Raw genomic sequence first — 27713 nt, 5'->3', positions numbered from 1 at the left:
CATAGATGTTTGAAAATTCAATTTCATTTTATGAAAGGGTTTGTTGTTAACTCATGAAGTAATGCAACATACAAATACAATTAGCTGAAGGCCTATTGCTCACATGAGATTAGTGGAAGGCAGCTTAACAACGCATCAAAAGAGATTAAAACTTTGACAGATGTTCCTTACATATGGTGAACACAATCATTTAGTTCAAAAGAAACTAATCCTCTTAAAGTAGAAAGCAGCACCAATGAATGACTATCACTCCATCTCCAGAAAGACCCTGGATGTTTCCTGCATCTTTTGGTTAAAAAGTACAGAAATGATTCAGTATCTAGCAATTCTATGTATATTACATACAGTACACTGTGACAAACATAGAGTATGCATTGCTGTTGATTGGCTGCAATATATACTCATCACTTCCATCTCTTTATCTATGTATACAGGGTTGTTCAAACATTAGAATTGATTCTCCCAGGTGTGCCAGTTTTTCTGTGATGAAACCGGCCATAGTAGACATCCACATTGTGTGTTCTCTACGGTACTTTCATATCCCACTTCAGTTCATGAACCGTTTGAATATGGTGTTTTCATCAGATAGAGTTTTGGAATTGTTCATACCGGTCAGTACAAGTGCTTTGAAGCGTGACCTGGAAGTACAGTACTGTATAGAGTGCAGGGTTGGCAGTTTTTCTGTGGTGGCCATATCGGGTGAAAACAAGCCAAATACAAATTTGTTGTTATTTTATATGACAATTGACCCAAGATATGGGTAGGAGTTGTGTGGGTTTGGAATTTGTTGCATGAATTGGAGTCTCTTAGATCCTAGGTTCTCAACCTTTTTCTATCCAGGGACCCCTTGAGATAAACTGAAATGTTTGGAGGACCCCCGGACAGTGACCGCCTGCATGGGGGAGGGGTATAAGTAGAGGGGGGACACCCTCCCCTTTTGAAATTTTTTCAATATTTGAGGGTTAGATGCGAAATTTATGTTCAAGAATTTATGTTTAGAAATGCATTTTTTCTGGGCCTGGAATGCAGTTTTCCTAAACCTGCAAGTATTGCTAGGCATTAGGCCTACCTGGAAATTCTTCCTTTCAAATTATATATTTCCCACTTAAATTTTAATTTGTAAGCGATGAGTTGTCAGATACAAACTGGTTGATTCTGCATGAGGTCAGGAGAATTATGGGTTTTCTTTGTCAGAGAAAGCTGCAAATGGCACCGTTTTTTTTGTCAAATCCAAGTTAGTTATAACTTTTCCTCCACCAAATTTCAACTCAGTCATCAATTATGTACCACCAATCTGTTTTACCATACTAGTCTTCCCCCTGGAACCAACCCGCCCATGTACAGGTAGTCCTGCAGGACTAGGTGGGCATAGGCCAAAATTTGATTTGATCTGTGCTACTGCCTTTCATCTTTGTTACATCGAAATGAAAAAATTGTAAGTGTATATAGTCTTGGAAATTACCAAAGTGGGCTACTATTGAACTCCAGTCCTCGTTCAGTGCATTGCTCAATAGCTTCCTCGTGATTCTGTAATCAGTCTTTATTCTTGAGACTTAAAAACGCATAACAAATGGAACTCTAAGAAAACATTGGAAAAAAATGATATAGCCAACCGAATGAAAGAAACCTAGCTCTTAGGTTCCAGTCCTTATTCTGCTCAAGAGTCAGTGGCTCCCTTGAGCCTGTACATCAGAGACCAGTTTTTGTACGTTTGGCTTCACCTTTGTTACGGCCATCCGTAAGTCATTATGAATTGTGAGTTTGTTCCGGAACTTAGTTTTTATGTGCACAACGGCACTGAAAGTAGATTCTGCCAAGTATGTAGTTGCGAAAGGGATTATTGCTTTCTCCAAAGCGATCTTCGTTAAATTTGGGGCTATCAATGCTCCTTCAGCAATCCAGAATTTAGCATAGCCATGCCTTTCAAAATATCTTCTTTTGTTGATCGAGGGTTGAATTTCGATGAGTTCCTCCGCATCAGGAACATCTTTGGCACTAAACGGGTCGAGCACAAAACTATATTCATCTGCATCGGCAATATCTTCAAATCATTCCAACGTTTCAATTCGAAGAGCATTCAAGTGTGTCAATATAACAGTCTTCATTTCTGGTGTTAGTGATCTGTCTATGGAAAGTTCCGACAACTCCTGGAGCATACTGTAGTTTCCCTTTGTATCTTGTCACTCCAGAGTGAGAGTTTCCGGGTAAAAGCATCAACTGCCTGTTTACATGTTACGATGTTCGCAGATTCTCCCTGCAGCTTCATGTTCAGATTGTTATACAGGTACTGGTAAAATATATCGACAAGGTAAACTAACTTGGTTTGAACTCGGCATTCATAAATGCCTCGGCGTGATCACTCTTGATAACTTCTCTGAGCATTTCAAGAACACTGACCCGCAGTTCGAATAACCGCGCAAGCGTTCTTCCCCTTGAGAGCCACCTCACTTCTGTATGAGAAACTATATTACTTGTTTTCATCGGGGAACTCAACTCACGATTCAACATTTATCGACTACTGACGATACGGTCTGATCATCAGGGTCCGACGTATTGACGGCTAGCCTAGCCTAGATTTCTAGAGGCATACTGTACATACTTCTGCCTTTCACTATATCTCTCATTCCATTTTGCACAAACCACTTCGGCTTTCGCTGACCCTTATTTTTTTCACGGACCCTTATTTTTTCACGAACCCCCTGCGGACCCCTTTGCCCTCACGGACCCCCACATAAATTTCAAGGACCCCCTAGGGGTCCATGGACCCCAGGTTGAGTAACCTGGTCTTAGATGAACATTAGGTAGTGAAACTGTATGTAAAAAAAAACTTTTTTTCTTTAAGCAACATGTGGACCTCCATGTAACCTTGAATCTGACTGATCAACAAGATATGGTTGAAACCATATCCTTTGGGGGGGGGGGAGGAGGGGGGATACTGTATGTAGCCAATGAAACATGAAAACTTGGAAAATGATCAATTTTGCATTTGTACACCTTCCACAATAAACTTTGTATTATTAAATAGCAAAAAACCATTACAGCTGTGCAGTATGTTAAGGTCATTTGTTACTTACAAGTGTAGATTTCACATGCACCTGTTATTCTAAGCTAAATGATGTAAAATGCAGGCATTATAAACTATTTCCAAGCAGTCTAGCACCTTTCTGGTGCAGCTGCTATGCGAGAGTTTTTAACAAAATTATGATTATTGTTCAAAATATGACTGCAATTTATTTAAAAAAAAAAAAAACTTAGGTAATTCTGGAGTATTTATTTAGCAGCAATTTTAATACCAAATGCCATAATCTTCTTATTGGCCAAGATAATTAAAAGTGAGGAGGGGGGGGGGGGGTAGGGACTCCTGTACGATATGGTAAAGACTTACAAGTATCCAATACTGTAGTTTCAGTATGTTTAAATACAGAACATATGGCTGAAACAGAAACACAGTTCCATAACAGGTAATATGTACATAAAGTAAACAGTACATGGTTTGTCAGTTATAGATATGACAGTCACTGTGTGATGTACTATACAGCACTGGATCGAGACTAATGATTCAAGCAATAAAAGGCTTAACTGTACGATCATCCTAATTTAATAATAATAATAATAATAATAACAGAGATTTATAATGCGCACATATCCACCCTACAGGGTGCTCAAGGCGCTAATGTCAGCATGAGTGTTCTTGGTCAAGGGCTTTAAATGTTATTGTAAATGTTATTGTTTGCCCTATTATGGTCACGTTTTGGCCTCAGTGGGAAAAAATATAAACACAAGGTAAATAAGCCCTTGTGGTACTGTTCATACTTTGATAGACATTACAGTATATTGATTTTGCTTCATTTCTTGCCAGGTTCCCTGCTGGTGGACCTTCTATCCTTTGTGCCTCCATTTATGTGGGCTTTATCCTTAGATCCTGGTGTTCAATAATAAAACCTGGAAGACCATTTGCCCCTGTGTTTACAGTAGATACTATATTATGCTTGTCTTGTGTTGTAGTTGTGTAATTCACAGTGTAATACTCATTGTGATTTACGATCATAGCGCTGATCTCTCAAATACCAGCTGCTTCAAAGGTTGATATCATTTTTAGAGTGCAATGTACAGGAATGGTATTTAGTAAATATTTGAATAAGATTCATTGCCAATATGATAATTAATTTACAATGAGTTACAATATACCAATGTGTACTGTTCATGGAAAATTGGTGAGGGGAGGGGGTCTACCTTCCCTATCAGTACATTTGTTCAAATTCCATGTAAAAACAGCTCTCTATCATCATTCAAATTGGAATCGGGTTAAGTTTTACTCTTAAACCCCTTAAATTACTTATTTCTTAATTTGGCTTACTTGCAGTTAAAAGTCTGTCACTGTACATGTATCATGATTTGTAATATACATGTTTTGCTATTGAGAATAGCTGCTACACTTTGAAGGACTGGTGGAGGTGAAGGGGGGGGGGGATGGTGGGATGTCAGTCTTCTGTGAAATCAATGGTGATGAAGATGCACAGTTCCTTTACATTTGGCATACAGCTGTACAGTAAATATCCTTTTCATTTTCTATAGAATCTATGAAATTCTAAATTTCTATGTACATTGTTTATAAGGGTTTAGATCTGTTACTGTAGTGTTCCTTTTTGAATATTATGAGTAGCAATTTATTAGACCTTGCATTATGCATCATTTAGTAAACTCATGTCTAATGATCTGTAATACTGTCATATACCTTCTTTCTATCTACTGAGGGCATTTTCCTGATATTCAAAAATTCCAACATTGAGTTTTTAACAAATTCTGTTCAAGTGGACACCTTGAGCATTGTAGAGGGATTCAAGGTTGAGACTCTCATCTCATACAGACACTCATGAACACTCATCAACATTGATGATGCTCTTGGAACAGAAGTGATTTCTAAAGTATTTTAACACAACCATACGGTATCCTGTTTGTGTGCACAGCATGCCCAATATTCCAATCGACTCACACTTTTCAACTGACCCTATCCAAGGCCCCCCCCCCTTCTTCTGCTGCTGCTGCTCCAATGTTCAATATTTCATTATTGTAAAAAAAAATGTTAGTTTTGTGAAACTCTAAATTTGATATATATGGAGAGCATTTTTCCAAGTTTACTTGGATTACGTACAAGTTACTGTACCTTGGTGAACTACTGAATTAGATTGTGCAACCTTCAATGTCATGTGCTTTGACACATCATTTGCAATCAGAACCATGCAATATGAATTTCGCCACGAGATTTAAAGTGATCGATCAATTATCAATAATTATTTAAACAGGAAAGTAGATTTAGTGGTTGTCGAAGAGATAAAAAAAATAAAAAAACTTCCTTCCTGAGATACTTTGGCCTATTTTTGTGAACTGTGTCTTGTTTGTTCATTGTTTGCACAGAATGACCCAGACAGTAAATTACTATCAATTATTCCAGTCATTGATATATATATTGTAGGTCATAACTCAACTATGCTTTAAATTTTGAGACTGTTTGACATAGAATGGGAAAGAAATGACATATTATGCCCAGTCGAAAGTTGTGGTGTGTTTCACTCGTAAATTATGTATACATTTCCAATAGAAGTTTCTTGTTGGAAGTTGCATTCATGTTAGAATGAGAATTTATAATTCCTGAACATTTCAGGCAGATTGAAAGGCAATTCAATTTTAATCTGGTTAGATTTTAGGCTGAATTATTATAAAATTGCTGAATTGTATTTTGAGGTGGTTTGGAAGTTTGGGCAAACTACTTTGTGTTTTTGGAATGGGGAAAGTTGAAGTAATTTGATTGGTACTGTATGATCTCCAATGACCATCTCAAACTGAACATGTCTTTCAAAGTTTAGGTATAAGGGATGAAGTTTAAATAGTTTCTCATATTTCTTATTATTTGATATAATGCCAAAAATTATAGTGATCGCATATATATAGCACCAGACTTTTACCACTATAATCTAGTCTCATTTCTCATTGTTACGACGCTTAAGCAACCACAGATGTGGGAGAAACCCGCAAGGGCTTATGGGTTACAACTTACACGTCAGGTGGCTTCCCAATTCAACATTTAACTCAAATTTTGAATCTTTTTCAATTTAGAAAGTCATTTCAGAGGGGAAAACCGTAGATTGCTCTTTTATGAAAATCCCACATTACTCTGACATGGCCGGGTATCGAACCCGAAACCTCCCAATCGCTAAGCCTCATTGCTTCAAATACCCCCCTCCCCCCCCCCCTTTATCCACTCGGCCACAGTATTGGTATAAATTGACAATATAAATTGACAACATTGTCAAAATTGACAATATAAATATGACAACCGGTGTACAGCACTGTATATACTACAGTTTACACATGTATATATTGTGCTCTGTGCTGTTTAACAATGTAGCTCTGTCTAAGGATTGTTATCTCATGACAACAATTAATAAATGACTTCCATTTAAAGTGGAAAGAATTAATTTTCAAAACCCACTTGTATCTTTGCAGGAAAACTATAACAGCCATAGCATTTTCACCGGATGGGAAACATCTTGTCTCAGGAGAGGTAGGCTGGTGGTGATTTTTATTTTCTCTCTTTATCTTCATTCAATATGTCCTTTAACTCTATGCTCCAGTGTGTTCATTCTCTGGATGTTTTGATTAATTCACATAAATGATTTAATTGAAATATTCCTCATTGAGGTCCTGCGGCAGCACACTTCTAAAAATTTGGACATGAAGCGTGTGCAGTGTTGAATTAATATACCCAGACATATACAGTACAGTTATGATGAATGTGGACAATGAAACTATAATTTTGATATTTAATTTTATTATTCTTTATGGTATATTGAGCTAAAGTATTACTTCCCTTTTAAGGATGATGGTTTTTGAACTATTGTGTTGCATACAAAGGCAATTTGCTTGAATGATTTTGATTATAACAGTGTCTATATATATATATATATTTTTTGTTGTTGACAGAGTTGGTTTAAGAGTAAGAGTCTAATATGAAACTTTCTCATGTAACAGACACAAATGTCATGACCCACTAAAAGACGTGTAAAAACAATTTTCCAGGCCTGCAACTTGTACTCTTGGGTTCAGTTACACTGGCTGATGAACTCAGAAATGTTTTCATTAACCACTTTGTACATGTATGTGTTCAAAGTTCACCTACATTTTGTGTTACAAACATTCTCTGTCTGTGGCTAATTTTTTTTGACAATTTAGTAAATTATTATTGTCTACCAGATGTTTTGAAAGTTTGTTGTTTCTATCTCCTATAATACAAATGGATTTGTATGTTAAATTTTTGGCATATATATTACTGTGCAGTAGATAAACCCAAGTTTCTCATCGATTCAATTTGACAGTAGGTGTCACATAAATTAGTGAATTACTTTTCTGTAATTCTAGTCACATTATTAGAACTATAAGATACACACTAGTTTAGCATAGGTGATTGTATCATTCTTACCTGTATTGTGGATAGTACTATATTGTAGGTAGTACACACTAGTTGAGCATATGTGATTGTACTATTCTTACCTGTATATTTACTGTATTGTGGATAGTAAACACTAGTTTAGTTGTGTTGCTTTTTTTTGCTTCTTTCCGTCAGTGTGGACACAACCCAGCAGTAAGAATTTGGGATGTCCATGAAAAGACAGAAGTTTGTCAGTTTACTGGTCATAAATTTGGCATTATCTGCGTGGTGAGTTACAACAGAGGATTTTGTGAGTGGTACCAGTGGCATCACCAAGAATTCCATTATAGGATAGGGTCCATATGATGGGGAGGTGGGAGGGATGGGTGGGGGATGTTTGGTTGGGCCATGTTGTTGGAACAGAATTACTGAATAGCGTTAATTTTCTTACCCATGCTCATTCACCTTTTAGTTATGACGAAGAGGGTATTAATTGTTTCTTTATTGCAGTTTGAACTTATCTTTCTCCCCATAAAGAGATAATCTCCTGATTGATTAATTGTATCATCTTCAGTCTGTCACCTCACTGTCATTCAATGTTTGTATCGATCGGATCACAGAACCTTCCAACCTTCCAGGGATCGGAGGCATTCCATATCACCATCCTGGAACGGCAATTAGCAAACTACGCCTCAAGGTTAATTTATGTAGCGGGTTACCCTGTTAACCAGAACAAGACCCGTAAATGTCTGCTGAAGTCGAGGAATTTGAAAGGGATGCAGCAATGTATAAACAATTGATTTATGTTTTGTCTAATTACCACTAGTCTGTGTTTCAGTAGCTTCCTTAGTCAAGCTAGTACTGTGTCAGTTACAGTAGATACAGTGGTACTGTCTCTAGTGGGTCATATGCAGTAACATTCCAGATAATACTGAAATGATCGGCCACTTATCATTCCGTCCCAAATCCTGCTACGGTGGTATAAACTATTAAAATTGAAATAGTTATAATTATTTATGAAGATGTTTGTGTGCTCCTTTTCCTGAAAGTAGAAAGTTTGTAGTGATCTAACTTTTTTGTCTTTTATTGTTTTATCTTTAAGTAGCTCTACCAGTTGAATTTGATAAACTTTTCAAAGTTGAAAATCCCATGAGCTTAATTCCTTCTGATAGTTCCCAGTTGGCCCATGAGACTAGTCGGTCAAGTTTCATGTCAAATATGTGTAAAAGTTTAAAAATTTGGGGATTTTGACATCATCAAATTTGCATTTTACATGTGATAACTAAGGAAACGTGTCCTGACTTTGATTTTGAACTGATTGGAATCATGATCACTTATTTCATCTTTTAACCTTCGTTGGATGAGAAAATCTGGACAGACGTCTTAGTTTGAACTATTGGATTCTCGGTTTGAGGTATACGCAGTAGATTTGACAGGAAATGTTGACCCAACACAAAAAGCTTGTACTTGTCAGGAAATCATTTATCTGGTATCCCAATCCCATCGTAAAATGGTGGCGCAAAATAGTGAAATTGAGCTACAACAAGTGTGGAGATGTTTAGCAGTTTCTGTACATACTGTAGGAACAAATTTGTATTTAACAAGAAAACAAAATATGTAGCCTTCAGTACTGATACAAAATTGGAACCCTCAATTTATTCCCTGCTTGTCTGTATACTTGTCGGCATTTTAGATTTGAGACATACAGCTATGAGCTGAGAACTAGATCTGTGTCTCTTCAAACTCATTTCACTCACGAATATAAGCAGAATTATCTGATTAGATTTCCATCTGTGTCCTATGGACCCACTGAGCCAGAAAGAACTTGCACATTCACTCAACTGGAGTAAAGTTAACCAGTTTTATAGTGCACAGTTCATTGCTAGTACCAAGCTTTTTAGTACAAAGAGGACAGCCTCGCAAGCTTCATTAAGCCTAAATGCCTAATGCTCCATTAAGCCTAAATTCTGTTCTTTCAAATTGCTGCTTTTTATTGTGTTTTACTTTTTCTTATAATAACACAAAATCTTTTTAATATGGATATATGTCCAAACTCAATTTATAAATAAATGTCTTGGAATATTTTGATGGATGTAGTGTGAAATTGTTAGCCAAACAATGAAGCAGAAGGAATGTCAATTATCCAATGTGCGTTGTGTATCGGATCGGATGCATTTATTCCTTCCGGGGAGAGGGGAGGGGGGCGAAGTTAGCAGGGAGTTACCATTCTTAAAAGCGACAAGCAATAATTATTCTGGCGACTTTGAAATCTCAAAGCCTAGAGTAATCTGTAGGATCTATCTAAGGCAGTGTTAGATCAATTAATTAAACTTCGCAAATAAATCATAACAGTTAGTGACATTTTCTTCTGCAATTTACTCGTTTCTTTCCATTTATCTGTCAGGCGTTCATGCCCGATGGAGGTTATGTCGTCTCTGTTGGGGAGCAACATGACATGGTTGTCAACGTGTGGGATTGGAGGAGTGGCAGTGGCAGGGTCTCCTCTGGGAAGATTGCTTCCATGGTAAGTACACACATTATACCAATTACCAGCTTTGAGCTCTTCATCAGAACTTATGTCTCTGGTTTAGTTTAGTTTCATATTTAGTATTTCCCAAGGGATAGGAATCCAAACCAAGTGGTCTCATGTGTAATCCTATCTATGTAATCTGTAAGCCTTCTCTTCACAATAAGTGTTCGGAGAATTATGAGGCAGACGTGTACTTGCGCACCCATCCCTGATCCTCGGATATCATCTAAAACTATACCACAGGTTGATAAATTTTACTCCGCTCCTCGCTTACCTATCTCCCCACAACCTAAGCACCCTTGTTCTACCGTGCCTAGAATGAACTGGAAACCTTTAACGCAGCGCACCCAAAATGACCGGCTCAATGCCCTTCTCATTCTTCCATCCAAAGTGCCAGCATCGTGCGTTTTGCATTCCGGATTTTTCTCAACGTTATTCGTACGGAATTGTGACCTAGGATTTTAGATTTGAGTTGTGGTGAGACAGGTAAGCTTGTCACTCGTAAATATCCAAACCAGTAAGATTTGGGATATTTGTATGTCACCTCAACGAGCTCCGGTCGTTAACAGTAACCGGTCGTGGTGTGCGCTGATCAGTGTGCGTGGGGTCAATCGTAGGACTACCAGTCTTCAGTATTACTGTCGAGTTGAGTCCATTTGGGGATCACTTGTACAGTGTGGGCGGGCCTAAGAAGCGCTCGGCGATATTTTCCATTTGATAATTGTCTAGCAGGACAATCAGCTTATAAAGGTTGTCGGGATAAATAATGGAAAGATCTTTTCAGTCAGCCAAGCACATGTAATGTAGTGTTCTAAACTGTCTTTTCTCGTTTCTTGCAGGTTACCGACATTGCATTCTCTGAAGACGGAAATACTTTTGTCACGGTCGGCAACAGAAGTGTTAGATTTTGGTATTTTGCTGGGAAGAGTAAGGTAATTTTCATGTTTGTCTCATATATGTTTGTTGTTGTTGTTGTGGTTATCCTTAGTATTCAGACTGTACCTAGCTTTGCAATGTCATTGACTTTGTCAAATATTAATCCTGTCTCCTCTGAATTTCTTGTCTATTGTTGATGTAGATCAAAGTTCAACATTGTCAACAAAGTTATAAGTGATGGTTCTTGAGAGGTATTTGTGCAAGTTCAGACAGGTATTTATTTATGAAGTTTTGTCATACAAGCAATATCCTAAGTCAGTTTTAAGTAAAGATTCGTAATGTTTTTGATGAGTGAGTGTAACTTACAAGGAACGAGGATGGCCGCCTAAAGCTAAGGTTGGCACGTACAGTTGCTCATAATTTGAACACAAAATCCATCTTTTTAAAGTGAAATTTTGGCTTTTGGATATTTACTCATTGTAGCGCCTTTAATAGACAGTATTGCATTCTTTCTGGAAGACCGAAAGCAAGTTAAAAAAAAAAAAGTGTAACTTACAATCTAATGATTATACCAGATGTCTCCAAATCCCTTGATTCTGGTCTAGCAAGCATCTCTACCCAATTGCCATCATGAGGTGAAATTAATTTCCTCACATTTTTATTCTGGCAAGAAGATTGAGCAGATTATCAAGAAAGTCCCAAAGCAATGACTGGCCGGACATTGTTTAGAAATTGAGAACCTGTTGTGGTTTCGAATTACTTTTGAGTTTGTATTGACGCATACCGCATATAGCGATTTTTTGTTTTGTTTTTGGCCCTTTGATTTCCTTACCACGTTCTTTGTTTATCTATTCAACCATCCTCCTCCATGCTGGGGGGGGGAACAACTTGCATTTGGCAGTTTGAGCAAGCAGTTATCCATCTGTTGATGGATGTATGTGGCCATGTGTTATTCCCTATCAATTGGTAGTTTAGATATCCTCCATCATTTCTAAAACATTGTGATGGCTCCACCTCGGCTATTTGAATTTCTTCATATCACAATGTAACCATGTTTCATCAATGTAGCATAGATAATGTGTTACAAATTTGAAATTATTAGTGGTATTTTCTATTTCAAAATCTTTAATGTGCACACATTTAACACTCCACATGCAACTAAGTAATAAAGAGAATGACAGTAAATTTTAATGAATCAAATAATGAAAACAACACTTTTTTTTTCTTTCTTAAATCACAATATGACTGCTAAAGTGCTGTATGTTTTATAGAATTGCATAGGTTTGCTGTGAAAGATGAGGCCTCTATATGAGAAGACAGGTCATGCTGTGTGCAACTTATCTCTAGTTTTGAGGTTATTCCACATGTGGAACACTTCTGTTATAATGCTAATATCATCTCTGATGTTTGTGTTGAGTTTAACTACCTCGACCAAAGAAATACATTCTCTTTCTGAATCAGACGAGGCAAACCCTCCCTTTACATGGACGTAACAGTATCCTCGGAGAACAGAAGAACAACCTCTTTTGCAGCGTCACATTTGGAATTGGTGTCAATAGAGACAGGGTCTACGCAGTCACAAAGTCAGGACTCCTCTGTGAATTCAACGAAGACAGAATGTTGGACAAATGGGTAGAACTAAGGGTAAGGTTGTAGCTAACTTTAAAAAAAAAAACCAATAATCTACATTTTCATCAAGATTTGCTCTTGAAGTATTTACATCAAGGATTTTTGTATGCTATTTATTTGACGAAATGTCTGACACATGGTTACCACAACCAAGTTTGACAAATTATAGTGAAGATATGTTGAGAAGAGTAAGTCAGCATGAATCAAAGGCATGTGACTTTAGTCTGTTCATTTTTAAACAAGTTGTGGTTGGAATTTGGCTGGGTTTAATAAATGTATCACATGTTAATATTGTTTATTCTTGTCTAAGTTTTGTTAGTATTATTTCTTGTTTGATATTTACTGTTATATATACATAGATCTATATATATATATTTATATATAGATAATGATGAGTTCATAGGTGATCAATCTTTCTAACATTACTGCCATTTATCTCACTCCTCTGTTCATTATTCACCCACTTCACAAACAGCCATTAAATACCTCTCACATAGAAGAGCTCTTGACTTGCAATATTAAATTGTGTGAATAAACATAACTATGCCATAGCCAAACTAAATGTTGCACTGTGGGTAATCTCTGGATGATCTGTATTGGCTTCTACATTATTTATCTTTAGTATCTATTCATCGTCCGTAATACTTGCTTAATACAATTTTCGGTTCTTCTCGCTAAAATTAATCCATTGTTTAAAAATTCTATTATAACTCCATAAAAAATTGTTTTTTTAGTGCCGGGCAAATAACACAACACCGAAATATGCAACAAAAAAACGAACAAACAGTGGTATGATCCTTGCTTATGAGCAGTAAACCTACATTTGGATATCTAGCATGTGGAATTTGCATTAGGATGCAACATTTTAGCTGTAGCATACATGTAGCTGGGCAGTTTAGATATTTTAGTACAACAATCTAGCAACTTATCTTGATAATATTATGGCACCATTCACACTCAACTTGTGCTGGTATGTGAATTGTAAAATACTTCTTAAATGATATATCAACATCAAAAGGTTTTCATATTTATTCAAATTTACAAATTATATGACCAAACTTGGCATTTAACTATTGGGAAGCTGCATTCTGAGTGGGTGTACATCAAGATATATTGTATTGCTGCTGAGATCTGATTGGCCACAAATATTTGCATTATCATATGTATGGTATATACTAGCCACCTTATGTATGTTACACAGACGCAGGCCTCGAAATTCAGGTTATTTACTGTTGCTTCATGTCAGTGGATTTCACTGTTCGACAGTAGCAAAAAAACAAACAAACCTTACCAATTAAGGTAAATGCCAGTGGAAATTTGGTTTTAGTGTTAGATTTTTAATGCACCGGTAGTGTTTACCGAGTAGCTAAAATTGTGAAATTCTAGGCCTATAGATGAACTTATCATTCATCATTCCGTATCTTATGACACATGATAGTGAATAATTCAGTGTTTACGGTTGTGCAGAGCAACTTTTGCATATTGAATCAATTTTTTTCAACCATAAAGTATGAAATAATATGGTTTCTGTGTGCAAAACCGACCATACATTTATGTATTAAGACACTATAACAACATGCTTGCTATGTGCACATGATACTAGATTGGTTATTCCCGTTCAATAATCGTCTTTTGTTTACAGACCCGACAGGCTTATTGCATCACTGCCAGCGAGGATCATTTGTTCGTCGGCTGCGCTGATGGTGTCATGAGGGTGTTCAGTGCTGCCACTCTGTATTTTGTAACATCCCTTCCAAAGCCCCATCATATCAGGATTGACGTTTCAGCAGGAACCGATAAAGAGTGAGATTTGCTTTTGTTTTGTTTAAAAGGAAATTTAATATAGTAGCTCTCCTAGACTACCAATCAAGAATTGACTCATTCATTGTACGTTTACATCAAGGCGGATTCTTAACAAAATGTTGCATTTTTGTCCTCTTCCAAATTAACTAGCTATTTTCTAGGTCAGACAGTGAGTGCATTTATTGTTTGATTCTTTGAGAAGATATTCAATTCCATTTCTTTGAGAAGACATTCAATCCTTTTGGATCATCAGAGAGTCCTTCAATGGATGACGAGCTATCCCTGATTGCAAGTGACAAAATCACCCTCTTGTGTAGGGAAGGGGAGAAGGAGGGGGTGGGGTTGGGGGTGAAGGGTACTTACTCGGGCCAGGTGATACTGTGTCTATCCTGAGCCAATGTCTTAGTATGATTTTTTAACTCACTTTTTCTTAGATTGAACTTTAAAGGCTATTTGCTATGGTTTCTCAGTGTAGTGAATGTATTACTTCTTTAAGAAACTTTTTGAAGTCCCATCTGAAACTTGATTTATCTCTTTTCGCTCTTCTCAGCCACATATTTTCTCCTATGGAGAATGTGAGATATCCGGATACCGTAGCAACTGTCCTGGACAACATTAACATGAAGGTATTCAGCACTAAATCATTTACTCTCAAAGACAAACAAAGTTCTTGTTGCTATGACTACATAGTAAAGAGGTTTTACTTTGTTGGCCTAATCATTTGTCATAAATTTTGATTTGAGATATTTGAAGAATTGTCTTGAAACTTCTTGCATATATTTTGTGATTACTCGTGTCAAAATGCAAGCCAAAGACGGTTGTAATGGAAAATCTTAGTAGCAAATGTTTATGAAGCCCTAGTTCTGTCAATAATAATAATAATTTATTTTATATAGCGTAAAATCTACAAAAGTGCTCTAAAGCGCTATGTAACAGTAAAAAATATATATGACACATAATATGTAGTAAAACTGCAAAATAAAATTCAATATAGATGAGTATGAAAAATAAAAAGCATGCACGTTTGAGTGCGTTGGATTACTGCACAAGAATAGAGTTGAATACACAGTTTATATATTGCATTAATCAACTATCCTTTTATTTCAATTTGACTGAAATAATGCTTTATATGTAGCTAGCTTTGAAAGATTGTGGTATTGTTGCTAATTCATTGATTTTTTGCAGCATGTGTCAAAGTAGTATTTATAAAATATAATTCCATATTTTTTGCCCCTCTTTGTTTCAGCTGACTTGTATATATTCAGATCACAGCTTGTATGTTTGGGATGTTCATGACGTACACAAGATCGGTAGGCAGTGGTCTTTTCTCTACCACTCATCATGCATCTGGGGTGTTGATATTTACCCAGTGGTAACCGATGGCAACAAAGCTACCCTGCCTCCAAACACATTCAGTACTTGCGGCTCAGATAACACCGTCAGAATATGGAATATCGACCCATTAGTGGACACTACTATCTTCAAGAAAAATATTTATACTAATGTGAGTAAAATTTACTTGTTTTCATATCTAAGAGTCAATTTAGTAATCCTAGTATTCAAAGTACCATTTAAGCCAGTAATGTTTGTTCTGTCAAATATTGGGGCGCAGTGCAAGAATGTTACTAGTTGTTTTAGGTTAGGTAGATGGTAGTGCATGTGTATCATAGACAGGTAAGTATCGTCATTGGTAAATACCCAGATCAGTAAGTTCCAGGGATTATATGTCCAATTAATTATGCTGTTAATTTAGTTAAAAAACTGATTTGAAACTATGTGCTTGATATGAGTGAGATTTTTGGGGGGAGGTTATTAAAATGTGGTGATTATTAGTCCCACAAGACTGATGTAGAATGAAAGTGTGCTGCTACTGTGTGCTGTTACTGTTTGCTGTTACTGTGTGCTGTTACCATGTGCTGTTACTGTTTGCTGTTACTGTATGCTGTTACCATGTGCTGTTACTGTTTGCTGTTACTGTTTGCTGTTACCGTTTGCTGTTACCGTTTGCTGTTACCGTTTGCTGTTACCGTTTGCTGTTACCGTTTGCTGTTACCGTTTGCTGTTACCGTTTGCTGTTACCGTTTGCTGTTACCGTTTGCTGTTACCGTTTGCTGTTACCGTTTGCTGTTACCGTTTGCTGTTACCGTGTGCTGTTACCGTGTGCTGTTACCGTGTGCTGTTACCGTGTGCTGTTACCGTGTGCTGTTACCGTGTGCTGTTACCGTGTGCTGTTACCGTGTGCTGTTACCGTGTGCTGTTACCGTGTGCTGTTACCGTGTGCTGTTACCGTGTGCTGTTACCGTGTGCTGTTACCGTGTGCTGTTACCGTGTGCTGTTACCGTGTGCTGTTACCGTGTGCTGTTACCGTGTGCTGTTACCGTGTGCTGTTACCGTGTGCTGTTACCGTGTGCTGTTACCGTGTGCTGTTACCGTGTGCTGTTACCGTGTGCTGTTACTGCTAGTGATTTGATGATATTAAGCTGAACAAGACCATTGAACTAACCCCTAAACTCTGTGGCTTTAGTTAAATGAACTTCCTCGGTTAATTTCAACTAGTACAAATAACCTGATTACATTTGGTGGAAAAGACAGTAAGATTGGATGTATAGATGTATAAAAATTTAAAGATATTTTTATATTTAAAGAGCAAAATGTAAATTAAGGGTGATGATTTATCTGGTATCATATTGCAAAATGCAATGAAAAAAGGTGCAAACTGCTATACAGTGCAATTTAGATGTATAACAGTTTTTGTAACACAGGAACCATAGTATTCTGTACGGGAATAAAACCTTCCATAGATGTCATGTAGTAACCAGTCAAATCTTCTGTATCAAAATGGAATTAATATATTTCATCTTAAACCAAAAAGAAAGCTCCCATCGATTGGCTATTAGCTAGCACCAGTAAATGACAATAACAAAGTCTGTTTTCATTGTTTATCATTCATGAGTTGACCCAGGTTGTCATTCTTGTTGTTTGTTTTGAAAGTAACAGACATTCGTAATGGATGAAACATCTGTTGTGATGTTGTTTAAATATATCACGTATCTGTATTTGGGTGATGGAAGACATTATGTCACAAAACACAACCAGCTGGCTTTAATATTTAATAGATCGTTAACTCAGTTAAATTTTAGAGTTTTGTGCAGTAAATACATCCAGAACATTAATACTCATAGTACTGTTTAATTGTGGTGAGGTGATTGTGCGTGCCATTAACTTTGCTTAATTATTGCAAGCATAAAGATCACTTTTCTTCAAATCTGGTTTGTTTATTGATTTGCTTACTCGTATATAGTATAAACATGTACATGATGATGTGTGCATATCTACTTATCTATACATAAAGAGTGGAATTTCACTTGAAACACCTCCTTTCCTGATCCCTGATACTGGGGGGTGATCCCTGATGTCATTGTGTGCAAGGTATGGTGACTTTGAACTGGCAACCCCACCCCATCCCATCTCCAGTAAAAAAAAAAAAATGCACATTAGCCAAATTGTAACCCAAAGGGTCACTGATTTAAAAAAAAATTTAGTTCTGACTTTTTACCAATTCAATCCTTTCCTATTTCAAAAGGGATTTATCTGAAAATATCTTGAATGGTAAGATTGGTTTCTTCTTGTCATTAACAGGAACTTTTGAAAATATTGTACATGAAGGAGGATGAGGATGAGATAGAAGGCAGCCCAGGCGAGAGCAAGGATGGAGTGAGATCCGTCTGTTTTAGCCCAGACGGACAAATGTTAGCCTCCGGTGATAGGTGAGCCAGGGAATAATTATTATTTCTAATTGGTAGAAAGCTGTTTTGATGATTACAAGTAGATTGCCTTGTAGATAACCACATCCTGTAAGCATTATAAAATATGAAGCCGTGTGGATTGGGTGGGCTTGGTCTTGTCATATATCACATTCTCAGTCCAGAACTCTCTGTTTATAAAATTGTCGTAGTAATTTTGCTCCTTGCTTACCTGTCTCCTCACAACCTCAGCACTCTGTTGTACTGTGCCTTGAGTGAACAGGTCACCTTTTTGTAACACTTTGCTCCCTCAATGATTGGACTAGGGTTGGGCGATATTTGCTTTTTAATGTCACGATAAATAGTTCAAAAATTATCGCGATATTTCGATAATTTTTTCTTGTTGTTTTTAGTGTGTTCGCGAACACACTAAAAATCAAGGACCCAATAGCTACAGTATGGCCATCTTTATGAAAGTAAACCTTGTAATTCCATGTTTTAGGCCACCAGGCGTGATTAACTTAATGCTAAATATTGCTTCCATGTCCTTGTAGAAATCGTCAACTTCGCAAAATACAATTAGTTGTGTTTTTGTTGTTACGTGAGATCCGTAACCGACGAAGTGGTTAGGCTATTTACTATACCCTTAACTATGGTAGGATATTATTATTATTATTTTTTTTTTTGGAAATTCTGAAAATACTTTCTTTTCCCCCACTTTACACCAGATGTGGTCTTCTGGTTTATTCATAAATGGGTGTACTAGAGCCTTGTTTACATGACACTTGTTGCATTTAGCACGATATGCCAGTTTCGCGTGAATTTTTCGAAAGTATTTTGCTCGATCTTTCATAAAATTAGAAAGGTGTACCAACTTACTTTTCGTACACAATTGGTAATTTCCCTACTGATTTTCAGAGTTTTGTTCTCTATACAGTCAATGTTGTAAAGGACGGGTTTTTTACGAAGTTCAAAAGTCAGTAAATGAAGTTGATAAACTTTATTTCTTTTCAACTTTCTTAACCATGGAATGCTAGAATAACATTTACACATTAAACGGAGAATTTTTTTTCCACATTTATTTCAAATTTCTTTCACAAGAAATTATCGTCATTTGTTCAATCCTCAAAATATATCGTCTTGAAAAAAAATTATCGCGATAATAATAATTTTCGATATATCGCCCAACCCTAGATTGGACCCCGTCGGCCAATGATCCTCCCTTCCAATTCTACCACACAAAGACTTATAAGCATTATTCATACCCAAGTGCACCATGTATAAGGCACATCATAAAAAAAAGTGGAGAATGCAAAGAAGGTTGCAGATAAATCATGTTTCGTAGGATATGAAAATAGTGTGAAATTTTGATTTGTTATGGACAGAAAAAACTTTCCATACCAAGGGTAAAACTATTAGTGGTTTTACACAAATTATGTGCAAGATAACATAGATTATTGTACTGAAATCCAGAAAAATTTCCACTTTTTATTGGGTAATAAAATCCTGGCCATTGTATGCCTGGTGAGATAGTCATTGGTTTATATTAATACCACACTCTGCTTATTTTGGTACAGTCACACAATGCTTAAGCGTAAGGCTGGGTATCCAGTTGAATTGTTTTATATTCAAAACGTATACAGTAATATAAAATAGAGATAAAATGGAATATGAAGGCTGAGTAGAGTTATTATTCAAGATCCGTTATGAGAATGAGGTGCCTCTGCTCTTTTGCCATAAAGTGGCTCTTAGTATTGCTGTTGCGACATAACCTATTCACTACGATATTATACCTACGTATCTTTACCTAAATATATCAGAAACAATTCCTTTCAAAGCAGCTAAATGGTCATACTCTTGTTTTCTACATTTCTCTTCCATTTTCCAAAGGTCTGGCAATATAAGGATAAATGACCTTCTCCAGGCGAACATGTATGAACTCCACAAGATTGAAGCTCATGATTCTGAAGTGTTATGTTTAGAATTCTCTCAACCACAGACAGGTTAGTCCTTGATACCTTTAGCACCAACAGCATGATTCTGATGTGTTATGTTTAGAGCTCTCTCAACCACAGACAGGTTAGTCCTTGATACCTTTTGCACCAACAATTTTCAGTATGCGATTGTGTTTGCAGTTCAATGTCCCTTTGACATGCATTTAGAACACATTAACAGAAAAAAAATTGTTTGTTTCTGTGTCAGTTCCGTTGTAGACGATAATCACCTTGTGAAAGTCTGTCACTTTTCTCCCCAACAGTTGGCAATTAGCTTTTTCTACCAAACTGTCATATAACACATATTCCTAGACTTACACAGTTCAATGCAAATTAATGTGAGAAACTTATTGCTTATAATAGGGTACATTAATGGCAGTGGCTTGTTCTAATGGAATGTTCAGTTAATATATGTGTGTCAATCTTGTGAGATACGGGATATGCTTTTCCATTTTAGTAATGTAATGCAACAATTGGGTTAAGCAGGTTTAATACACAGATAAGCTTTGTATCAGCTTGCAGCATCCTGCATGAATTTAATTTTAATTTTGTTAATGACAATCAATGTAAGATATATCGGCTAATTATGAAATTATTAAAGAATGCCACTTGATGCTAGTTAGAGCCTTGAGTTTATACTCATTGTCTATTGATTGCTAACCAAACCTTTCTTTTTCCCCTCTCTTTCTTTTCTTTTTTTCATCAGGTTACAATTTGTTAGCATCCTCTAGTAGAGATCGATTCATTCACATCTTTGACATGAACAAGAACTGCTTGCTGTTGCAGACGATAGACGACCATTCAGCATCCATCACGTCTGTTAAGTTTTCAGGTGATATGCTTTTCTTCATCGGCAGAAATAAATATCCTGAATGTTTGCTTTATAAGATGTAGTTCTTGTTTTACTTGGAAAAGGAGACAAAATGCAGAAATCATTTATTTTCTTTTATATATTCAGAAGTCTGAGAATATAACTTATCAGGGCAAATTTTCTAAGGTTTTATTTCTTTATTTTTCAGTCTATTGATTTGACCTTGGATTGGATAGGTTACTAGTTTGTCTGAAGGGGATGTGAAGTTTATAAAATACCAATACCTATGGTACATTCACATTATCGATGCATCTATTTGTGGAGTGTAAAAATGAGATGTAAATTTTAAAGGGAAACAAAACATTATTTGTCAGTGGGCAACTATGACATCACACCTGTTTGCTTCAAGTTCACTTTTGGTACGAAAGGTGGCAACTTCAGCTGTCAATATCTCAAAAACGGTACATAGGAATTGAATGCAAATTTCACCAGGATGCTTAGATTTTTTTCCTCTTTAACATATCAAAACAAAATTTTGACCTGGGCTATTCTTTTAAAGTAGCAAAATATTTATTTATTACGAAAGATATTATAGAAGAGTGACTATGCTTCATAATAGAAAGCTGTAGGCAGTTCCTTTATGTGTATTTAATGCTCTGTTGTATAGTACCATCTGCAGTTTAGTTTCTAGAAATGTTATGTTTTTCATGAACAGTTTGCATCTTTCCGTGATAAACATTAATGTTCTGCTATCACTATGTCTACATTTCTAATAATTTCTCTATTGTACTGATGTTATAATTATGTAATTCTGTCATAATTTGCAGAGTGTGGTGGACGGTTCCAGATGATCAGCTGTGGGGCTGATAAAGCCCTTCTCTTCAGAATAGCCACTTGGGTAAGTCATTTACTAGATACTTCCCTGGTTCAATAAGTAGCATTTGTCATCACAGCACATTTGAAAGGTTTCATTATTGTAAGTACTGGTACATAATGCTTCTTATCACTATGGTGATATGACCTAACTACTAGAAAGTCAGATTTTAATGGTAAGTTGTGTCATCATAAATATTTCAGTAAATGAAGTATTGTTCGCAATTATGAATGCAACTAGTTTGAAAATTTCAGAATAAATTCATACCCCCACCACCTCCAGAAAGAAAATCATAGTAAAGGGATATGTATAACATTTATCAGGGGATTTTATAGAAAGTTCAAATAAAGAATTCTGTATGAGGAACACTCTGGAATACCAAAGAGAGTAGAAGAAACATTTATACAATATCAAGAAACTACGCATTAATCATATATAATCATAAATCATATTTGCCCTGTCAGAAAGCTGACAGTTATAACAAGCTTCTCAGTGATTCAATCTGTTTGCTCTTCAAGCAGTAATGGTCTTGTTAGTCTAATGGTTTAATGTCTCTTCTGTCACTGCTGTTTTCTTCAATATTTATCTTGTTCTCTCAGAATCCTCATCTTCAGTTTAGTCTGTTACATCATGTTGGCAGCAAGACCACCCTCTATGATATGGCAGTAGACGTATCCAAGAAGTATGTAGCTACTGCATGTCAAGACAGAAACTTAAGGTAGGTAATATAGTTTGCCCTGTCATACTTTACAGGGTAGCTAGTCTAAAGAGTGTCTCTGTGGTCAGAGATGATTGAAACTTCTGGTTGGGCATCCTCAACTGTATGTATTAGGTGAAAGCACTTACTTGTACCTTACAGTTACACATTAAGCTTGTTTGGGAAACCAATATTATTCTTTGGATGATCTTTCAAAGTCCAGATTGTCTAAAGGTACAAACAAGCTAAAAAAAGGTCGGTCCTGCTTCAGTTGGATTCACCAGGTCCTAAGTTGATGAAACTTCACTAGGTGGTCCAAATCCCAAACGTGTTAAAATTGTGGTATTTTTACAAAATAACCTGTTTAATCATCAAAATTACTTTTAATTTTGTTATTTTGTTTTCAAGGATACATAACATAGCGAGCGGTAAACTGAAGCAGACCTACAAGGGTTCTCAGAGTGAGGATGGGACGCTGATCAAAGTTGAACTGGATCCGTCTGGGATGTATGCGGCCACCAGCTGCTCTGATAAAACACTAGCCATCTTTGACTTTTACTCAGGAGCTTGCATGGCTACCATGATGGGACACTCCGGTAAGAGCTTTATGTATAAATAATAAATAAAATAAAAATACTAATTCTTTATGAAACTTTAACGTTAGTTGACTATTCTTTTTTTAAGTTTGTTTTATTATTTTTGCCTATTGAAACTAAAGAGAATTATTTCAATCTGTTGTTTTCCCTTTTGCTATAAAATTCAGATTTTTTTAGTACTTTTTTTACTTTATTATTGGATACGAAACTTTATTAAATTATTCACACTATGGATCAACACTGTCATGGCACAGCATCTAGAAATTGATTAAAATCAAATTAAATCTATTTTAAATTTTATTTTATATTTAAGATCACAGATTCTAGGGTCTTTGATAACCTTTTTGAAGTGATTTCTAAAAGCTTACCACAGACATTTAATAGTTTCATTGATTCTCTTTTCAGAGCTTGTGACAGGTTTGAAGTTTACTAATGATTGCAGGCAATTAATTAGTGTTTCAGGAGACGGGTAAGTACTATAAAAGGTTAGATAATGCAGCGATGTTTTAACCGTTGAATAAAATAAACAAGTAAACAATCAAGGCAAAAGGAGATCTGGACAACAAAAGATGTACCATATCATTATGTACTTTTACTACAGCCAAAGAAGACAATGTTTGAAATACAGACGAGCAGAAATATCATGAAATCCACTTAGACAAAAGAAAGGTTAGATAACATTGAGGTATAAACAAAGGAATATGTTTATAGTTAGCCTACACAGCTCTGTACAGATCAAATGGTGGTGTTGAAAGAGAGGATGAGAGAGGGAGGGGGTGGGGAGGGGGGTGGTGATGCAGGTTATCAGAAGCAATAAAAGTCACAATATATTTAGATTTTTGGCTCAATGCGAAATGCACAGGCATTCAAAAATAGATGGATTGTCTATGATACATGGATCATCACAATGGTCTATTCTTTGATACAAATGTGTTTTTCATGGCTGTGATCAACAACATTCTATGTACATCATGCTCTTATTTAAGCATGCTCTCTCAAATGTTAGGTATTTCTTTTACATTTGGAAGTGTCATTGGTGAATTTACTTGGCACCCTTCATGCTAAATGATACCCAGGAGCTTGAAAATACGTCAGGGATCTCTCTAAAAGTTCCGAGTACCAAGTATGCTAATCTTAGAAATGCTGATATACATCAGCGTGACAAAAAATCAATTGCACATTTTCATTAGGTGTAGTAATCCTGAAATTTTCTTTCGTTTCAATTACTTTTCAGCTGTATTTTTGTTTGGAAACTTCCACTGGAAATGACTAACAATATGAAAGACAGAATTAATGAGAGGTCAGTAAGACTAAAGGTGGCAGCACAAATGAATCAAGCCAGGTAAATATTAATTTTGTTGACAAATTTATGTTATTTTTTTTCTCATTTCATATTTTTCTTCATGAATAGATAACTGCTCCATTTGGAAAAACAGCAGCAACCATTAACTCTGAACATAGACATAGAACAGTCATTCGGAAATAGGAGGAGGGGGGAGGGGTTGGGGTGGGTTTTGGGATAGAGATTAGAAGCAGTCAGCATAGGTTTAGGTAACTCTTGAGATAAGATATAAAGATATACTATGATGCTGCGAAAAGGGCAAAATAGATTAAATTTTAAGATTTTGTACCAAAAACTTCATACAATATGCTATCAAAACTAAAAGGTTTTCAATTTCACAATAATTCAAACAGTCAGCCATGTTGGATTGGAAATATCCATCAGTGAGTTTCTTTCTCACTTGTCTAATGAGGCTCTTTAGATTTGATTAAACTGACTTAAACATTTGCCAAAATCTACCATAAAGCATTTACAAAGGTCATAATGCATCCATTACAATACTCAAGTAGTTTTATTCAATTTATCAATGATACATCATCTTTAAATGTGCCATTTTTCCACTTTTTGTTTTGACTTTTCATTGTCTTGTTTGACACTTTATATCTGAACAAACATTGACCAAGATTCAGTCTGTGACATTTTGAATTTGCAATGTTCTGATGAAAGATTCCAAGGGTAAGAGTAGTATGCAGGTTGCATTGCTTGAAAATTGGCGTTATAATTTAGGAGCTCATTGTTCAAATTCTCACCCATCTCTTTGCTTTCTGCTGACAGGAGAGAAACATTCGTTATACCTCCTGAACCATCACCAGTAAGTATTCAAGAGGAAGCAGCAAGCACTGGTAAAGAAGACCCAGAATCAGAAGAAACACAAGGTGGTAAGCATATTTCATTACTGTGAATTCTTTTCAAGTAGACTGCGCCATAAAAAGTACCTGAACAGCACCATGTACAAACCTGGATGCAAACAAAGCATGGATCCATTGTGGTACATGTCCGGCATCTTAGGGCACAAATCGTGGTCGTCCAACGATCTCCCGGGACAGAACAGTGTACAGTTAATACACTTTATCCGGCTATTCAGTGAACACCGAAAGAGATCCTGATTATCAAAAGTTCTGTAGGATTGGAAGTCACAAAATACGATCTAAGCACTTTGGATGGTTGGGTTGGGTCCGGTCAGAGAGTGTCAAAAGGTAACCTGTTCACTCTAGACACCGAAAAGTAGCCATTTTGATTGATTTATGGTTTAATGTTTTATTCCAATTAATTGATTAATATTAATAAACAGAAACCACCCTTGTGTTATTTTGTAGTCAAGCTTGGGAACTTAGTTTGCAGTGTAATGCTTCCTTTAGTACAAATGCCCACCCATACGTTTCTTTTCAATAGGTGCAGTTGATCTTTTTTGATCTTGACAATTTTGTTCACCTTTAACCTCTCTGTAGCTATCTGCTGGCCAATCGATCATCGTTTTTTTTTACTTTTTCTCTTCTTCAAGGTAACGTGCAGCCGGATTATAGCTTTAGCATAGACGCACTACCACTATGGGCTCAAAAGAAGGTATGCATAATTTTTACCATGTGCACTTCTAGTAATTATACTTAACATAACCTTTATTTTGTACATCTCATTTTTTTCCCTCTCGTCTCTCTCATCGCAAACTAGATGACTGGGGAAGATCTTCCTCTTGCTGAGAAATACTCCAACCCTGCCCAACCAAAAGGAAAATGGGCTCAAAAACTTGGAAGTGAAGGGTTTGTCATGAAATCTGGAAACACTGACATACCAGTTAGACTTCAGGATGGTGTCGGTGAGCATTAGAAACTTATGAGTACAGTTTTGTGCAAAAATTGTTCTTTTCTTCCCCCAAGAAGTGTCTTGAAGAAGTGAGATATCATTTCATAGAGATAAATTGTAGTTAGTTTTCAGATCGGGGGAACTTTTGTTGATACTATTAATTTTTATTTTGTCTTATCTTTCATCACACAATATTAATATAGACGTACACTAAATGTTAGACTGTTCTCACCAGGATGTTTTAAAGGGCCAGTTTCTTTATCCGGTTGTGTTTTAGAATCAATTCCTCTTCCCATCAAAACCGAGTTACTAGTGCAATGTTTCATACAAAATCTATGAAGTTTTGTCTCCTAGTGCAAAAGGTGCAATTAAACGATAGCCTCAACTGTCAATTTCAGTAACAACATAAGGTCCCATTCTAAATATGTAAAGTAGGCTAGGCTCTCTGCTCTACAAGTGAGGTTAGGGTAGGTTAAGGCCGAACAATTGTTCCGCAGAGCAACGCTGATTTCTTACTCAAGAAAACTAAATTTTGGTGAATGGAATATCCTTAGAGTAGTCCTTGTTAAGAATGTTGCCTTATCTGAGTGAATAGTATTGGGTTTCATATGCTCTTGCTTAGAGGTATTGCATCTTCTTTCTTTTATCTTTATTTTTCTTCTTTAGATAGAAGAAGGTACACATTGGAATCAGAAGCCATGAGTGTAAGTTATGGAAACAGCTTATCATAATGAAGTCAAGAGAAGGATTGCTAAACAACTGATTGTTCCTTCTTTAGAGCCCGTCACAAAAAATAAGAATAATAATAATAATTAATTTTCTCAAAACATAGCTGAACCACCCAAAAATTTTGTGTCTGGATGAAGGTACTAAAATACTTCTTCCTTGTGTGTGCTTTCAAGTTTTATTTTTATTATCATTTTTTCAAATTAATCATATTCCAATTTTGTTTTTGTCAAAATAATGCATTGAAAATACTTTTATTCTTTTGGATTTTTGAGACATTTAACTTCAAATAACACAATTTTTGCAGTTTCCATATATAATGTTTGGGAGATACTAAAATATGTTTAACAAAAAGTTTGTTTTGTTCCCATCATTCGATCTGTCTTTTTTTTTTCTGAAATTAAAACATCATTTGTTCCTCCATGTTAATACTAATGCTTTTATGAAACTTATTATCATGCATTTTGAAATTAATAATGTGCTCATTTTAAAAACAAATTTCTGCATCACTCTAGGGTATAAAAAATAGTACAGACCTGATCTTGCTATTGACGGAACATTTAACCTATCAAATCATTGAGGTGCATGTTCCATTCATAGTTTTCTTCATCATCAGTTATAGCATCTTCTTTTTTGTCTGTGTATGTTTCATTTGAAATTGTCAGAAACAAATGTTGCAGAAACTACCTCAAGATAATTATAGAAATCTAGTTTGTTTAGGATCTGGATTAAAAGTGCCTTTGCTTGTACTAGGGAATAGTGGATGTACAGTCCGGTTGTATGGAATGACATTTATACCAATATGTGTAGAAAAGCATGTTACGTCACGTTTGAATTCTGCATCTCCCAGAAATGCTCCGAAAAAT

At 36.0% G+C, this 27713-nt stretch overlaps 1 protein-coding gene across 4 annotated transcripts in view; it reads left to right on the top strand.

Moving 5' to 3' along the window:
• LOC139971638 (uncharacterized) overlaps window positions 1-27713 on the top strand; it is a 62084-nt gene that overhangs the window by 11282 nt on the left and 23089 nt on the right. For 3 of the 4 annotated variants that reach the window (XM_071978287.1, XM_071978284.1, XM_071978286.1), the window contains exons 4-23: window positions 6505-6562; window positions 7622-7714; window positions 9831-9950; window positions 10796-10888; window positions 12294-12476; window positions 14104-14264; window positions 14815-14890; window positions 15511-15768; window positions 17904-18031; window positions 19898-20010; window positions 20708-20833; window positions 21640-21710; window positions 22286-22404; window positions 22792-22979; window positions 23385-23448; window positions 24214-24321; window positions 25096-25199; window positions 25823-25884; window positions 25990-26134; window positions 26788-26825. In XM_071978287.1, the coding sequence (XP_071834388.1) occupies window positions 6505-6562; window positions 7622-7714; window positions 9831-9950; window positions 10796-10888; window positions 12294-12476; window positions 14104-14264; window positions 14815-14890; window positions 15511-15768; window positions 17904-18031; window positions 19898-20010; window positions 20708-20833; window positions 21640-21710; window positions 22286-22404; window positions 22792-22979; window positions 23385-23448; window positions 24214-24321; window positions 25096-25199; window positions 25823-25884; window positions 25990-26134; window positions 26788-26825 (2308 nt within the window). The remainder of the gene's footprint in view (window positions 1-6504; window positions 6563-7621; window positions 7715-9830; window positions 9951-10795; window positions 10889-12293; window positions 12477-14103; window positions 14265-14814; window positions 14891-15510; window positions 15769-17903; window positions 18032-19897; window positions 20011-20707; window positions 20834-21639; window positions 21711-22285; window positions 22405-22791; window positions 22980-23384; window positions 23449-24213; window positions 24322-25095; window positions 25200-25822; window positions 25885-25989; window positions 26135-26787; window positions 26826-27713) is intronic. The other variant, XM_071978285.1, reaches the window with a different exon arrangement.

Source organism: Apostichopus japonicus, chromosome 8 (assembly GCF_037975245.1).
Source record: "Apostichopus japonicus isolate 1M-3 chromosome 8, ASM3797524v1, whole genome shotgun sequence".
Lineage (NCBI taxonomy): Eukaryota > Metazoa > Echinodermata > Holothuroidea > Aspidochirotida > Stichopodidae > Apostichopus > Apostichopus japonicus.
The sequence above is the reverse complement of the archived record's forward strand: the minus strand, read 5'-3'. Positions and strand labels throughout refer to the sequence as shown.